The 14,797-nt window shown below is 32.0% G+C and overlaps 4 protein-coding genes across 5 annotated transcripts in view; 1 reads left to right on the top strand and 3 right to left on the bottom strand.

Annotated features, from left to right (window-relative positions):
* LOC126746840 (uncharacterized) overlaps positions 1–14,797 on the top strand; it is a 445,675-nt gene that overhangs the window by 95,085 nt on the left and 335,793 nt on the right. The gene's annotated exons all lie outside the window — the stretch shown is intronic.
* The window catches only part of LOC126746839 (uncharacterized), a 476,426-nt gene that overhangs the window by 274,417 nt on the left and 187,212 nt on the right, over positions 1–14,797 (bottom strand). The window lies entirely within an intron of this gene.
* Positions 3,151–5,506, bottom strand: LOC126747037 (uncharacterized). Its single transcript, XM_050455519.1, has 2 exons — positions 5,020–5,506; positions 3,151–4,075 (listed from the first exon to the last, which is right to left on the bottom strand). The coding sequence occupies exons 1-2, from the start codon at positions 5,328–5,330 to the stop codon at positions 3,151–3,153; spliced, it is 1,236 nt and encodes a 411-aa protein (XP_050311476.1). The 5' UTR covers positions 5,331–5,506.
* Positions 5,406–14,797, bottom strand: part of LOC126747036 (uncharacterized) — a 40,195-nt gene continuing 30,803 nt past the window's right edge. Inside the window, 3 exon segments of the mRNA XM_050455518.1 lie at positions 5,406–5,529; positions 8,208–8,545; positions 12,545–13,005. Of these exon segments, the coding sequence (XP_050311475.1) occupies positions 5,406–5,529; positions 8,208–8,545; positions 12,545–13,005 (923 nt within the window).

Here is a 14,797-nt window from a genome sequence, read left to right as displayed (position 1 = left end):
TCTCGGATTTTAGCTACTAAAGATGGAGCATTACTTACAGCATCAGGTTCGCATACAGCTGAGCACTTAAGTAAGGCAATAACAACTATTTTAAATGAGTGGAGTATTTATGACAAAATTAAAACCGTGGTATCTGATAACGGGGCCAACATAAAGTGTGCTTTAAAAGATTTCCTTAAAATGCATCACCATCCATGTGTTGCACACACATTAAATCTCAGTGTGAATGAGGCTTTAAAAGGAAATCAAATATTAGTTAATATTTTAAAAAAATGCAGGGGCCTGGTAGGACATTTCAAACATAGCGTCCTAGCCGCCGAAAAGCTAAAATCTACACAACAACAAATGAACACCCCAATATTAAAAGTCAAGCAAGACGTTGCTACTAGGTGGAATTCGTGTTTTTTTATGCTGGAGAGGCTTTTAAAAATTAAGGACAGCTTGTGTATTGCAATAGCAAGTCTTCCAAATGCTCCAGAAATTTTAACTGCCAACGAATGGAAGATAATAGAGGACTGTGTTCAAGTACTGAAGTCGGCAGAAAATATGTCAACCATTTTATCAGCCGAAAAATACCCTACTTTATCAATGGTCATTCCATTGTTTCGTGGCTTTCAACATTTACTGAGGAACATAATACCAGAAACCGAAATAGGCAAAAGACATACTTTTCGAAGTAGTTACTAGAAGACTTGGGGCATATGAAAGTAGCAAAATTGCAGCTAAAGCTACCTTTGTTGATCCGAGATTTAAGAAATTTGCATTCGGTTCTGAAGATAATGCCACTAATGCTCAGAAATGGTTAACTGAAGAATTAACTCAACTTTTGGCTTCGAAAAATTTAAAAATAGCCAGTTCAGAGACTACCGAGAATGAAACATTGACAATTGCTACTTCAACAAACCTAGAACCTCCTCCGGATATTTGGGCACATTTTGACACGAAAATTTCCAATATCAAGACATATTCAACGCCAAGAAGTGTGGTTATTTTGATAATAAGGCAATATTTGGAGATGCCCCCACTTGATAGAAAGAAAGATCCATTAGACTGGTGGGCAAAATGTAAAAATGTTTTGCCTGAAATGTATGAGCTAGCAACCAAATATTTGAGCATCCAAGCAACGTCGGTGCCTTCAGAAAGAGTGTTTTCCAAAGCAGGGGAATTGACCAGTTTGAGGAGAAACCAAACATCCTCGAATAATGTGGATAAAATTATTTTTCTAAATTCGGATTTTTCACAATAATTACTAATTAGCTAGTTTTTTTATTCAAGAATTTCATTTTTGTTAAGTCATTTTTTAAATTCTTATCACTGTTTTCTTTTGGAAGATTTCCTTTGTTTTTGAAGTTTACATTTTTGTTATTTTACATATACAAATATGTACATTGGTATATTAGTAGTTCTTGATGTTTTTTTTAGAATACTGTTTTCCTTTAGTATTTGTCTGAAACACTTGAATTTTATTTAGAAAACTAGACTATGTTTATTTCTAGTTTTAATTTTTGTTTTCTTACTTTGATAAATATTATATTTTTTCTCTAGAAATTTTCATTTAAATTTGTTACTAATTATTTCTATGCCTTTATTAAAAGCTAAAATTTAGATTTTCTTTTTTTTTAATATAAATAAGATTATTATACTCGCTATAATTAAAAATATGCTATCTGAATTTAATCTATTTAAAATACCTAATTCTCCAGAAAAAAATTAATAGTGTCCATATTTTATTATTAACTTTATATCATTATTAATATTATTATCAAAAGAATTTGATAGGCGACGCCATAATTTAAAATTTAAACGACTGAGTGAAAAACGAATACATCGTTTCCATTTCGATTTTTTTCGCATTCGAATCGAAATCCAGTCTCCGAGCTCCGATAATTCGAGTTCGAATCCTTGCGCATGCAGTCAAGGCACGTCATTTTACCGATTATTTACTATCCGATTATTTGGCAGTCATAATCGGAACATTCCGAATATTTCGATAATCGGATGACCGATTATTTTTCATCCGAATGATCCCATCACTAGCTTCAAGAGCAGTATCGTCGCGCGACTCAATCAGTGACTGAGCAAAAATGGCCACGTTTAATGACCAAGATGATGAATATTTAATTGGAATGATTAATAAAAATCCTCCTCTATATAATTTCCGACTAAAATCGTATAAGGACATACCGTTCGCGAAAATATTTGGGAGCATATAGCAAAAAAGCTAAAAAAGACAAGTAAGTGCTATGTTTTTATTTTCATTTATTATTATTTATTCCTATTATTATTGTACAAATACATAACTCCTGTTAAAATACAAAGTACAGGGTTTATTTCCTATGGAACACTATTTTATTATTAAAAATAAAGATTAAAATTAAACTGGTAAGTTTTGAGGATTTAATTTTAATTTTATAGATAATTTATTGCTTATAATGGAAAATGCCAAAACTAAGAGCATATTTTATTTAAAAAATTTGGATCTTATTATGTACGAATGCCAGTATACAGGGTGTCCCACTACGAACTGCGGCGATCGTTTGCTCGAAACGTAGGATTTCGAAAAAGACTTTTTAAGACTATTTAAGTTAGAGTTTAAGATAAACGGTTTTCACGTTTATTTCACGTAACTTTTAAAAGCTCGCTAAATAATTTTTAAAAAAATAATATGACAGATGTTAATTTTTAAAATTTTTGGCAATGACAACCGTCATTGCATACATTAAGATCTTTAAAAATTAGGATAGGACAGTGAAAACCGTTTCTTTCTAGCTTAATAGCTTAAATAGTTTGGAAGTTATGACTGGTCAAAGTACTAAGAAAGTGGAGGTTCAACTCATTTTGTCAAAAACAGTTAAAGGTAGGCCATAACATGGTATACCAGATTTCTTAAATTTTTATGGAGACTCTAAATGATAAAAAATATATGGGGTGTTTCATTTAAAATAAGAAAAACGTTGCCGATTTTATATAGAAGCGACAACACTGCATTACTCAAAATATTTTTAACAGCTAGATTTTTACCCGTTATCGACGTTGCCAAATTTTCCAAATGTACCACAAATCATACTTTTCGAGAAATCGATCGCCCCAGTTCGTCGTGGGAAACCCTGTTTAAGAAATAATATGTATTTGCCAAAAAAAATCATTTATTCAATTCCTTCTACTTATCCATTCTTCTTGCCATGCTACTTTTCCAACTTCTGAGTTAAAGAAATCTTTAAGAGTATCCCTGATTTGAAATCCAGCGATGTTTGAAAATCCTCCCCTGCGAGCCAATGAAATCATGTTTTGTATAGGTTTGGGTTTTGTCTCATCGTAATGGTAAAATGGGACACCATTATTTTCTAAATACGCATCCCGTAGTAAATTATGGAGGCAACATAGAACAATAATCAAGTCATCACATATTTCGGGTTTAATTGCAATAGGTGTATATAAAATTCGGAATACTTGGCTCAACAGAGCAAAAGCATTCTCTGAGACTCTTCGAGCTCGACAGATACGGTAATTAAAGATTGCTTTAGCACGATCACTTCGAACATGATCTTTGAAATAAGGTTTCATCATGTTGACATCCAATGCAAAAGCGTCGTCGCCAATTAAAAAATGTGGAATTAAGATATCTGTGCCTGGTAAAGATGCTGGTTGAGGCACATTAAATTGGCCAGAAATAATTTTCTTCCCCATAGCTGACTTTTGAAATATCCCATTGTCGCCTTCCTTTCCATACGAACCCACATCGACAGCAACAAATTTGTAGTTTGCATCTACTATAGCCAGCAGCACAGTGGAAAAATAATCTTTGTAATTAAAGAACATTGATCCACTGTGTGTTGGAGCTCTAATACGTACATGCTTCCCATCGATGGCTCCAAAACAATTCGGACAATTCCACCTATTCCAAAATTGTTTGGCTGCGCCCTTTAGTTGATTTTCCGTTGGCACAGGAAGAAATATTGGTACTAAATTATTTCTTAAACTCCTCAGAACTTGCTGGATTATTCTACTTATATAGCTTGCTGATATGCGATACATAAATTCTAATGATGCGTAAGTTTCACCAGTTGCCAGGAACCTGAAATAAAATTTATGTTTTAGGTGATGATTGCAAAAAACGGTGGAAATGTATCCGAGATTCTTACGCACGAATCAAACGTAAAAATAAATTATTAACTGGATCAGCAGCGGGTAGCAAACCAAAAAAATGGCCTTTGCTTGAAAGACTGCAGTTTTTGGAAAAAATCCCAGCAGAAAGAAAAAGTGTGAATAATATTGAAGACTCTCAGGATGCCGATCATGGTGAAAACGATGCTTTAAATGATGAAAACCCTTATAATAATACTGACGATAATAATACACAAATAGAGAATAATGAAATAGAAATGGACAGTGAAATAACAGTCGTAAGTGCAAATAGAAGTGTAACGGAAGAAACAGACAGTACAGATACGACTGATAAAGATGAAACAACAAACGCAAAACGGTCTACTGGCGCCGGTGCCGTTTTCAAAAAAAAGAAGGTAGGTCAAAATAATGCTATGAATGTGGCGTTATTACATTATTGGAAAGAGAGGGATATCCAAAGACGAGCTGAAATTCAGGATCTGAAATCTCAGTCAAACGCAGTCCAAATAGATGAACCAGATGTAGATGGTATAAAATCGTTTTGCTCACATGTTGGGACAATGTTGACAAAACTTACTCCTGCGTTGAGAATACAAGCTAAAACTAAAGTTTTCAATATTTTAGCAGAATATGAGTTAAAGAGTCTAAACCAGAGTTCCAGCAATACCTCCAATAGCTCTCTGTTACACCAAAGCTCTGAGTATTTATCATCAAATTCATATTCTCCAATAAGTTCTGTTTCGTCGCCTCATTCGCCCCTTGAAGCTAGTGACTTGAGCAATTCGAATACAACTAATTTACCCATTACAGCAATTAACTTAAATAACTCGAATACTTTTAATTTCGATTATTATAATGAGTCAAATGATATAAATAATAGTCTTACATATTTACCTTAAAGTAAGAAATAATTTTTCCTCAGCTGTAATCGAACCTTGTTTTTTTGGTTGGATTTCATTTTGAATTAAACTGAGTACAAATCTAAACTGTGTTTTATTTAGTCTGCAATACTTTCTGAATTTTGCGTCTTTGATATTCAAGTGCCGTTTTATTAAAATTTCAAAGCAGCCTTCAGCATGTCTTGATGTATAAAATGAATCAATTTTATTTCTCTTGGCAGATAGTAAGAGCAAAATTATATCATCATCCTCTTCTTCGTCCTCCAGTAGCCGCATCAAAAGTTCTTGTTTTGCTATATCTGACATAGTTTTGCTTCAATCTTTAAACACGACGAACACACACAACTATTCACAGTGGCTTCGGTCTAGTACTAAGTGACTCTATAAATTGGGAAACAGGGTCGCTTCTATCCGAATGGTAATTGTCGCGCGACCGAGCAGTTTCAATGGGTCGCGGCAGTCGGCTGCGGCAGCCGAGTCGCGACTGCCAGGATCGGAATGCCACCTTAATCGTTTAACCTCTGATTGATCAGGATTTTTTGTTGCAATCGAACGACTAGACGCTAGTGCATAAGCAGCATACGTTAAAAGACAAATACGCCCAGCCAATGAGAATTAAAGATGGGACCAAATACCGATTGATCCCTTCGTTTACGCCCGTAAAATTTCGCGTGCCTATTGGTATTGGCAATATTGGCATATTAATTTTGTTTTGTTTTCCCTAACCTAGATTGCAAATTTTATTTTATTTGCTTTGCTTCCTGAATTATTTAATTATCGCCGATAATTATTATTTATATCGATTTTGCCACTACGTCACCCTAATATTACAAGGTTGTATGTAACTGAAGGGTAGATGTCTTATCTTGTTCCCATCATCCAAGAGGGACACAACAAGACTGAGTTGTGTCTAATTACTCGAAGGACCAATCAATATGATTAAAAAAAATAAAACAACACTTGTACAACATAATATGTACACATTTAATAAACAAATTTTTACTTTTAGTTTTCCTTGCCTCAACTGAGCCCTTATTTAATATATATATATACTCTATACACTAATTTCAGTCATTATATACACTGTACAACTTCTTTTTTTTTACATTGCTTCTTCAACTTCACTCAACAACACTTTATTGATTTAATTTGAGTTGACATAATAAAGGCCGCCATTTTGCTTCCATTCCATAACTTGGGTTAAACGAATTAATACGTTTAAGTATTTAGGGCACAGAGAACCGAACAGACACAGAGAACTTTACCATCAACACAAACCAATTTATATGAGACAGTACAGAGAGACAGAGCTATATTATTAATTAATGCAACTTTTCACATTTCAATTTTTCTTACAAAGGCCATTCTTTAAATTGGCACGTTGTAAAAAAACCAGAGCAGAGAGACCGGGCGGCGCAACCTTCGCTCCACAACAAAAACATACTACGACTGACCCAATTTCTTTCTCCCATCAGCCTCAGGTGCGCTGTCGGCTCGGTAATCTATTTTTAGAATTTAAAGCGGTGTTGTTGTGAGTTTTTACAACAGTAACAATTATGATAATTTAGGAAAAATCGATTTAAAAAAATGGACTTACCTAAAACGCAAACGATTAAGTACTTTTCTTTTTTATTAAACAAGAAAGTTAAATGGACAGTAAAAATAAATTATTTTGATATAAAATTCCAAAAAAAACAAAATTTTCTTCAAAAAATAATTTATTGAAAAAAACATAGGATTCCGTTATATCAAAAATAAATTTTCTTTTTTCCAAATGTAACATAGAATTTTGTAACACAAAACTAGTATTTAATTTAACATACACAGCAATAATAGCTTTGTCGCATCTTTTTAATTCCAGTGGAATAATTAGTTCTGTTTCAGCTGTAACATGCCCCTTTCTCAATTTTCTTTGATGTAAACATAGGCTAACGAGAGAATAGACGCAAAGGTGGGTCCAGACTACTCGTGCTCGTGCTCGTACTCCGGCTTTTACTTGCGACTTGCTTATATGTGGACGTGGCGACAAGTCGGAGTGGGAGCAGCGCAAGCCAGGCAAGTACGTTACTCGTGAGGTTCCGACCGGTGTCGGTACATCAAAGGAAGCTCGCACGGACTTGTAAGTTTATTGGACGGAAATTTTTCGAATTTCGTATACTTGTGACTTGTGTTGTGTTGTTTACGGTCAAACGTATTTTAAACGTTTAATTTTTATCAAAATGGAGTGGACGAACGATCGCGTTATTGATTTAATTAAATTATACGAAAAGCATGTAGTTTTGTGGGACAGTACAAATAAATTTTACAAAATTAATAATAAAAAGAACGATGCTTGGAAAGAAATATCACAAGAATTAAATTTAGATGTACAGGAGATAAAACGCAAAATTACGTCACTACTGGCAACATACAGAAAAGCTAGGCAAAAAGTTGCACAAAATAACAGATCTGGAATGGGCACAGATGAATTATATTCTCCTTGGTTTGCCTTTAAACATTTTCATTTCTTGCACACGAAATATCAACCCAAGGAAACAATAAATACAGAGGTACGTACCTATATCTTTTTATCTAATTATAAGTGCCATTTAAATAAACTGCTCTTCAAAATATTATCCTCATTTAAACACCGATTAAAAAAATTAAAAATCTTTTAAGAAAAAATTGTAATTACACTTTAAAAAAATTCTGACAAAATTATTTTTAATTTATTGATAATTATCTTGCCATGGTACTTTTCCTTGATTGACGAAATAAACTGCAAATTCATTTCTTATGCTTTGGGAATTCTGAGAAGATTTACGAGGTATGTTTCTTAAAGCCCGGAATGTAGAGTTCGGCTCTGGTTCATTTCTCCAATTTCCTGGAACAATTTCTCCATTTTGCTCACAGTCAAATGTTAAGGTTGGTGTATATGTATTCCTTGCATTATGTCTTAAATAATTGTGTAAATAAACACAAGCCATAACAATTACTTGAGCTTTTTGGGGCTCCAAAAGTAAGGGTTTCCTAAGAACCCGAAATACTGCTGAGACTATACCAAAAACATTCTCTACTATTCGTCTGGCTCTACTCATCCTGTAATTAAAAACCCTTTTGCTTGATCCCTTTTCTTGCTGTCCTAAGTATGGTTTCATTATATTATTATGCAACGGAAATGCATCATCCGCAACAAAAACATACAGGACCAACATTTCCCTACCAGGAAGTTTTCTACTACTTGGAAGATTTAAAGAGCCATCCTCCAGTTTTTTGTAAAAGGTTGTATTCCGAAAAACACCGCCGTCTGATATTCGACCTTGACAGCCCACGTCAGCGTAGAGAAAACAATAATCGGCATCAACAACAGCAAAAAGAACAATACTAAAAGTTCCTTTGTAATTAAAATAGTCACTGCCTGTATTTACTGGACACTGAAGAACAACGTGTTTGCCATCCATTGCCCCCATGCAATGTGGGAAGTTCCATAGTCTTTCATATTGAGCTGCTACTTGAAGCCACTCATTCTCTGTTTGAGGCATCTGAAAAAAAGAAACATTTATTAATAATATTTAAATATTGTAGATTTTCTTGGACAGATTTTATTAATTTAATAAGTCAATTTTTTAGGAAACTTCAACACAAAACCTAGAAGAGGAAGAAGTAGAAAGTGAAGAAGGACATACACAAGAAGCACCAAATAACAACACTATTGAAGAGACTGTACCACAAGAAAATAGTTTGGCCCAAACTAGGCAAATCACTGGACGCAAAAGAATACGTAGTAATGAAGATCCACGAATAAAAGAATCGTTTGAAATATTAAAGAAGATAAACAATAAAGAGAGAGATGAGTATGACGCATATGGTGAATTCATCGCTCGTAAGTTAAGATCATTGGATAAACGAACAGTTTATCAACTGACCAACTGTTTACGTCCAGAAAGGTTTTAATGACATCCTGTTTAAGGCAGAGTTAGGGGAATACCCTATGCAAAGACCCAATCTAGGAAATTATAGGGCCCAAACACTACAGGCGTACTGGAGTACGGCTTCCCCTTCAACCACTAAATCAGCTTTAACGGTTCAAAGTCCTTTTCCCTCGCCTCATGCAATAAACACGGAACATCAACCACTATTACAACCGTCACAACTAACACCTACACCTACAACCTCTCAGCCTGAACAAACCATTAACTATCCATTAACGCCATGGATTAACACTCTCAACACTAATCAATATTAAAATTTGCTTAGAACATTGAAAGGCTAGAATTAGTAAACAACAACTTTGTTTGAGTCCAACATGTGCACAGGGGCAAGAGGGGTGTTTTGTTTACAAACATATTTTCCGATTCTCTGTTGTCAAGTCGACGTAAATTTCCAACGGAGGAAATTTTTAGCTATATTTTAACCATTATAACGTTAATTTAACTTATTTGTGTTGTATTTTATAAGAAAATTTAAAATAAAAAGTATAAATACTACAGTTAACCTATTTTAAGAATAAATATAATATCCTTAAGAAAAAAAAACAAAATTATTAACATTTTTATCCCTAAAACTGCTTCTAAAAAATTTGAAGCGACAACACCGGAGCTTAAGCGCCTGAGCCATACGCGTAGTGTTATCTGTCAAACGGCTTTTTGTTTATTTTCGGGATTCGTGTATTTTCTTTAATTTTCGGATTCAAAAGGAAAAAGGCCACATTTTAGTGTTTTTTTAAATTGCTAGGATGGGAAAAACTTGTGTCGTTTGTGCCGGATCATGATAAAAAGGTGATTCAAGCCGATCTTTTCACAAGTAAGTACCGATACTTTCATAACATCACATCATGGGGTAACCATCACCATAAACGTAGAATAGGGGATCTTATAGATAAACCTAATAAAAACTTGAATGTGAAAGTGTGCGTAAAATACCAAAATATTTATATTTTTAAATCTAAATATTTTTTTGAACATATTCATCTATCAATAGGCTATAAAAAATATAAAACTAGAATTTTGTCCCTGGTTTTATTACAGGATTTTATGTTTTGGCAGAAAGAAGGCAAACCTAATACCCATGTACCTATCTATGTATAGTTATGTTTTTTTTAATATAGACATTAGGTAGATAGATGAAATTACTAATTTTTTATTGCCTTTAAAGAATTTTAAAATTTATTTAGATACTGATATCTATGTATAAAGTTAATTTTGTCTTTCCCTAAAATTTGGTCGATAATTTTTTTTTTGTTTTACCATATTGCAACTTACAATAATATATATAGTAATTGGCACCACACATTAATTCATTACTGTAATTTTTTTTTGCTTTTTGATTAAATATCAAATACTTATTATAGATTGCCTAATATATGCCCAAAGGGAACAATGGATTTCATTAATGGAAATCAACACAATTAAACAGAACATATTTGTTTGTTCAGATCACATCTTTAGAAGTAATTTCTTATATAAGGAAGATAATATTATCAGTAGCCAGACTTTATTAAAAAAATCAGCTCTACCTCAAAGGTAATTTTTTTTTTATATATTTTTCTAGTATAAAAAAATCGTCACAAAAAGGATTAGTGTTACTCATATAAGCTTTATTTATACCTAATACTTATTAAATTAGGTATGTATGTAAAACTATTTTTTTACTAGGATTTCTGATGCACTGGTTAAAAACACAGCAGCCGATAATTCAGTTAATTTACCAAGTGATTTACCCTTCAAAGCTGCAGGGGTAGCTTTCCTGAAGAGTGCAAAAACTTCTTTAGCTTCCAAAATGGTATATAGTACAAACAGTGAAGCTAATATAGATAAGTATGGATAATTAAAATAGATTAATATTCTTGATACACCAAATTTTGTATAATTACAGATCTGATCATTCATCATCAACAATAACTGCATCTGAGATTAATAGTTCTACAGTAACCGTGGGGTCTAGGTCAACAATTACTATTTCTCATCCAAGCCGTTTTTGTTTAACTGCTACACATTCCCTGACTCTGCCAAGGAAAAGGTAAAAATACACTCAAAATTGACTACTAGTTTTATGCCATGTATCATCCTATTCTATATATCTTATTTAAAAGTGATATAGTATTTTATTGTGTTATATTTGGTTAATTAAATGCAATTAATCAAATGTATGATATTACAAAGATTCTTTATAATAACATACATTTTATTGATCAATTGGATGATCATAATACATTTTTTTAATTTTTTCTTTTTAATTTTGGTAATACTATATTTTTATGTATATTATTCTAGGGTAAAATCAAAGTGATATCCTGAGGACCTAAGCACTGATGATTCCACCGTTTCAAAAGCTAAATCACTTGTTACCAAATTATGGAAAAAAATAAAGAACAAAAAATTTAAATTCAAAGATTGCAATAAACAAATTTGCCCCAAAGAAATTGAATTAGATGTCTCAAGTCATTATTAAAATACTTAAGAAATAATAACATGATTTTCGAAAAAGCCCAACATACTACATATTTTATTTGACTTGTAAAAGTACTTGTTTGTATATTACTACTAATAAACTATCTAATCTAATCTATTGTACATAGTCTTTATTCTTAGGTAAGCTTTGTTTTTTAGTATAAATTAATATGATATAATATTTGGTATTAGGTATTATATAGGTCACTGTTAAATGTCTCGAAACCATTATACAGGCTAAATACTCATAATAAAAATCTTATAACCTATAAAAAACCTGCAACTCCTTCACAATTTGAATATCCTCGTAGTTTTAACTCTTTCCGCTGAATCAATACTGTTCCTTTAAAAAAGTCAGCACCATAGAAGTATGTATTATGTGATATAAACTAAGTGATGTAAAACTGAGTTTTGTCCAATATAATAATAACAATAAAATTTTGCAAAATGTTAATAATTTGTGTCTTATAACATGGTTTATTAAGAAATCTATAATATTATATTAATAAAATATTTAATTTCCATAAAAATGCTTTGACAAAAATGGTGTCTTTTATTAGGACCTTCCTCTAACGAAGTCCATTAAAAAAACACATAAATAGCTCATAAATGGTAATATTACTTATACTCAAACTCTATAATAATTAATAAAAATTTATCAGGTAAATATTTGTTCACGACGTCACTGGTAGAGAGTGCTTGTATCAGTGGCATCAACAATGCGATCGAGCGGCGTTGCGATGCCATTACCGTTTTCTCGTTTTTTCATACTTTATTTTCATTTATTTAAATTTAATATTGACTTCGATATAGAGTATTTTATCAAATTTATTTTAAAAAAATGCTTGATATTTTATTAAAGGGGAGCAGTAGTATTGTTTTGAGCCTTCGGAAACAACTGAAAATGTTTATGATATTATAAAGTGATTTTTGCCATTTCTCTTTAAGCATTTGGCATCATTGCATAAGAGATGTTGCAAGCAAACAAACCTGTCCATAGTTCCACGGCATGCTACTTCTAGCCTTTCAATGTTCTAAGAAAATTTGTGAATTATTATTAATAAAGTTTTGAACGAATTATTGTTTACCTACCTTTATAAAATCTTGAAAAACTTCACATAAAGCACTGCATACCTCTGGCACAATCAGCGAAATTGACTGCTTGGAAAACTTAAACAAAAAGCTTAAGCTAGTGTACGAATCACCCGATGCTAAATATCTTAGTGTTACAGCTAATCGTTCTTTTACAGGAATTGCTTTTCGAAATGTTGTGTTTTTCTTCATAATTTTTGGGCCGATTAAAATTATGATTTCCTCAAAATTAGTAGGCGACATTCTACAGAATGTATGAAAGTGGAGGTTTTCAATATTAAGGTCGCTAAGTAAATTGCTTCCACTGCATTTGCTTTAACTTTTAAATAACGACGTAACCCACCACCGTCTCTTCTTTCTCATTTTTGTTTTTTGTTTATTTAATAAACAATAAATTACACTAAAAGCCGCACTAGCCGCCACAAGCTCGTCGTCGCTCATTGGAACAGCCGGAGTACAAGCAATTTAGCAAATAAATAAGTCTATGTGGACGGTCCAAGTAAATGGTGGCACAAGTAGATCAAGTTCAAAAAGTACAAGTAAAAGCCGGAGTGCGAGCGCGAGCACGAGTAGTCTGGACCCACCTTAATCTTACCAAGGAACGTGGCGCACGCCGCACTTGGCGCTGTCGTCGGCCGGCCTTATTAAATTGGAAATTTAAAAAATCGCGCGGGTTTGTTTCGACGGAGTGATGAAGCGGGTTGCCGGATTGTGCTAAATCTAACAAAATTAAACTACTGCTACAGATGAATGATCAGAAATTCGCCCAGTAAGATATTTTTATCTGTATTGCCTATTTATTATCTGTAGCGCGTATTTTTTTGTAGAGTAGATTATTTGATTAGTTTTATTTACGTTTATAGTGGAAATCATATAGTTTAGGTATTAAGGTTTTTAAGATATTTAGATACTAAATTTTATTAAATAAAATGTAAATTGTTGAGGCGAATTCATGTTTTACAGAAAATTATTTTATTGCGTAGTATTGCGCTTTCTAAAAAATTGATATTTTTTAACTGTTAGCAAAATTGATACAATAAAGTATGTACCTAGATATCGTTGCATTTAGAAGAATACCAGGTTACTTCATTTCTAAAATTCTTAAGAGTCATCACATAAAAAAAAATTGAAAATTTAGGTTAATTACCATAATATTTTTACAGGCTATTTTCGACACTTACTGCCACTTGTAACACGTAACACCTTCTGTAAAAGCTCGTCAAAAAAGAAAATTGTTGGTGTATCTTTTTTTGACATCTGCCAAGTACGTCAGAATTTTGCTTCAAATTTATTTAATTTTTTTTTGAAAGAAAGAGTTTGATGTTTAATTAATCAATTTATATTAGTTTTGTCTCTAACTAAACTTTTATTTAAAATTATTTGTAATAAACCACTTTAATTATTAAAAGGAACGCAACCCTAAAATAAAGTTACCAATCGACCAAAAACTATGTTTTAAAAAGATTAAAAATTATAAAAAATGCTTGTTTAGGGAGCAGTTTAATTAACCATTAGTTACACGGTACAGATTTATTTTTTTATATTTACTTATCTGATTTAACTTTTTTGGACCACCATTGTATAAAAAAAATTGTAAGATAAAATTTGTACTTAACCTATAATAAGAATAAAATACAAGGCTGTCCAATTTAAATATTTTTTTTCTTTTTTTTTTAACTTTTTACAATACTTTGTATATATCTAAAACTATTTGTAATAAAGACTATAAAAGAAATATGTCACCCCCTACATTTTTTTTACACGGTGACCAAAAATACGAATATTTCAAAAGCTGAAGATTTTTTAAAAAATCGTTAAGACACGTCAAATTAGTTAATGAAGAGTACAACTTTTTAATGAAAATTATGCCGTTTTTTCTTTTACCCCCTGCCATTGGGGTGGTATCCGACCTTATGGAAGTTCTTAAGAATAATAATAATTCCTAATGATAAAAAATAAATTATATAGGAGATTAACCCTAAATAAAATATCTACAAAAAGCAACCACTTTTTTTTCACTAACCAGTAACCAACTACAATAACATTTAACTTATTGGGTCATTTGGGCCAGTTGTAAAAACTTTTTTTAATTAGTAAAAACCTTTTTTTTGGGAAAAAAATGTAAACGGCAACATAAAGACATACCTATGTATAATAATTATAAGGGCCTTTCAAATAAAGTATGGCCTGATAAATTATATATATTAGTTCCAAATCAAGTAGTGTGCTGTTTTTTTGTTGTTTAAAAAATTA

This window comes from Anthonomus grandis, chromosome 18 (genome assembly GCF_022605725.1).
Source record: "Anthonomus grandis grandis chromosome 18, icAntGran1.3, whole genome shotgun sequence".
NCBI lineage: Eukaryota > Metazoa > Arthropoda > Insecta > Coleoptera > Curculionidae > Anthonomus > Anthonomus grandis.
Note: the sequence above shows the minus strand (reverse complement) of the source record. Positions and strands in the feature narration are given on the sequence as shown.

Excerpts from the sequence above, each read along its gene's own strand:
- LOC126747037 (XM_050455519.1), bottom strand. The coding sequence starts at position 5,330 with ATGTCAGATATAGCAAAACAAGAACTTTTGATGCGGCTACTGGAGGAC. Across the intron at positions 4,076-5,019 it reads AAATTATTTCTTACTTTAAG|GTTCCTGGCAACTGGTGAAA; the intron begins GTAAATATGTAA and ends ATTTTATTTCAG.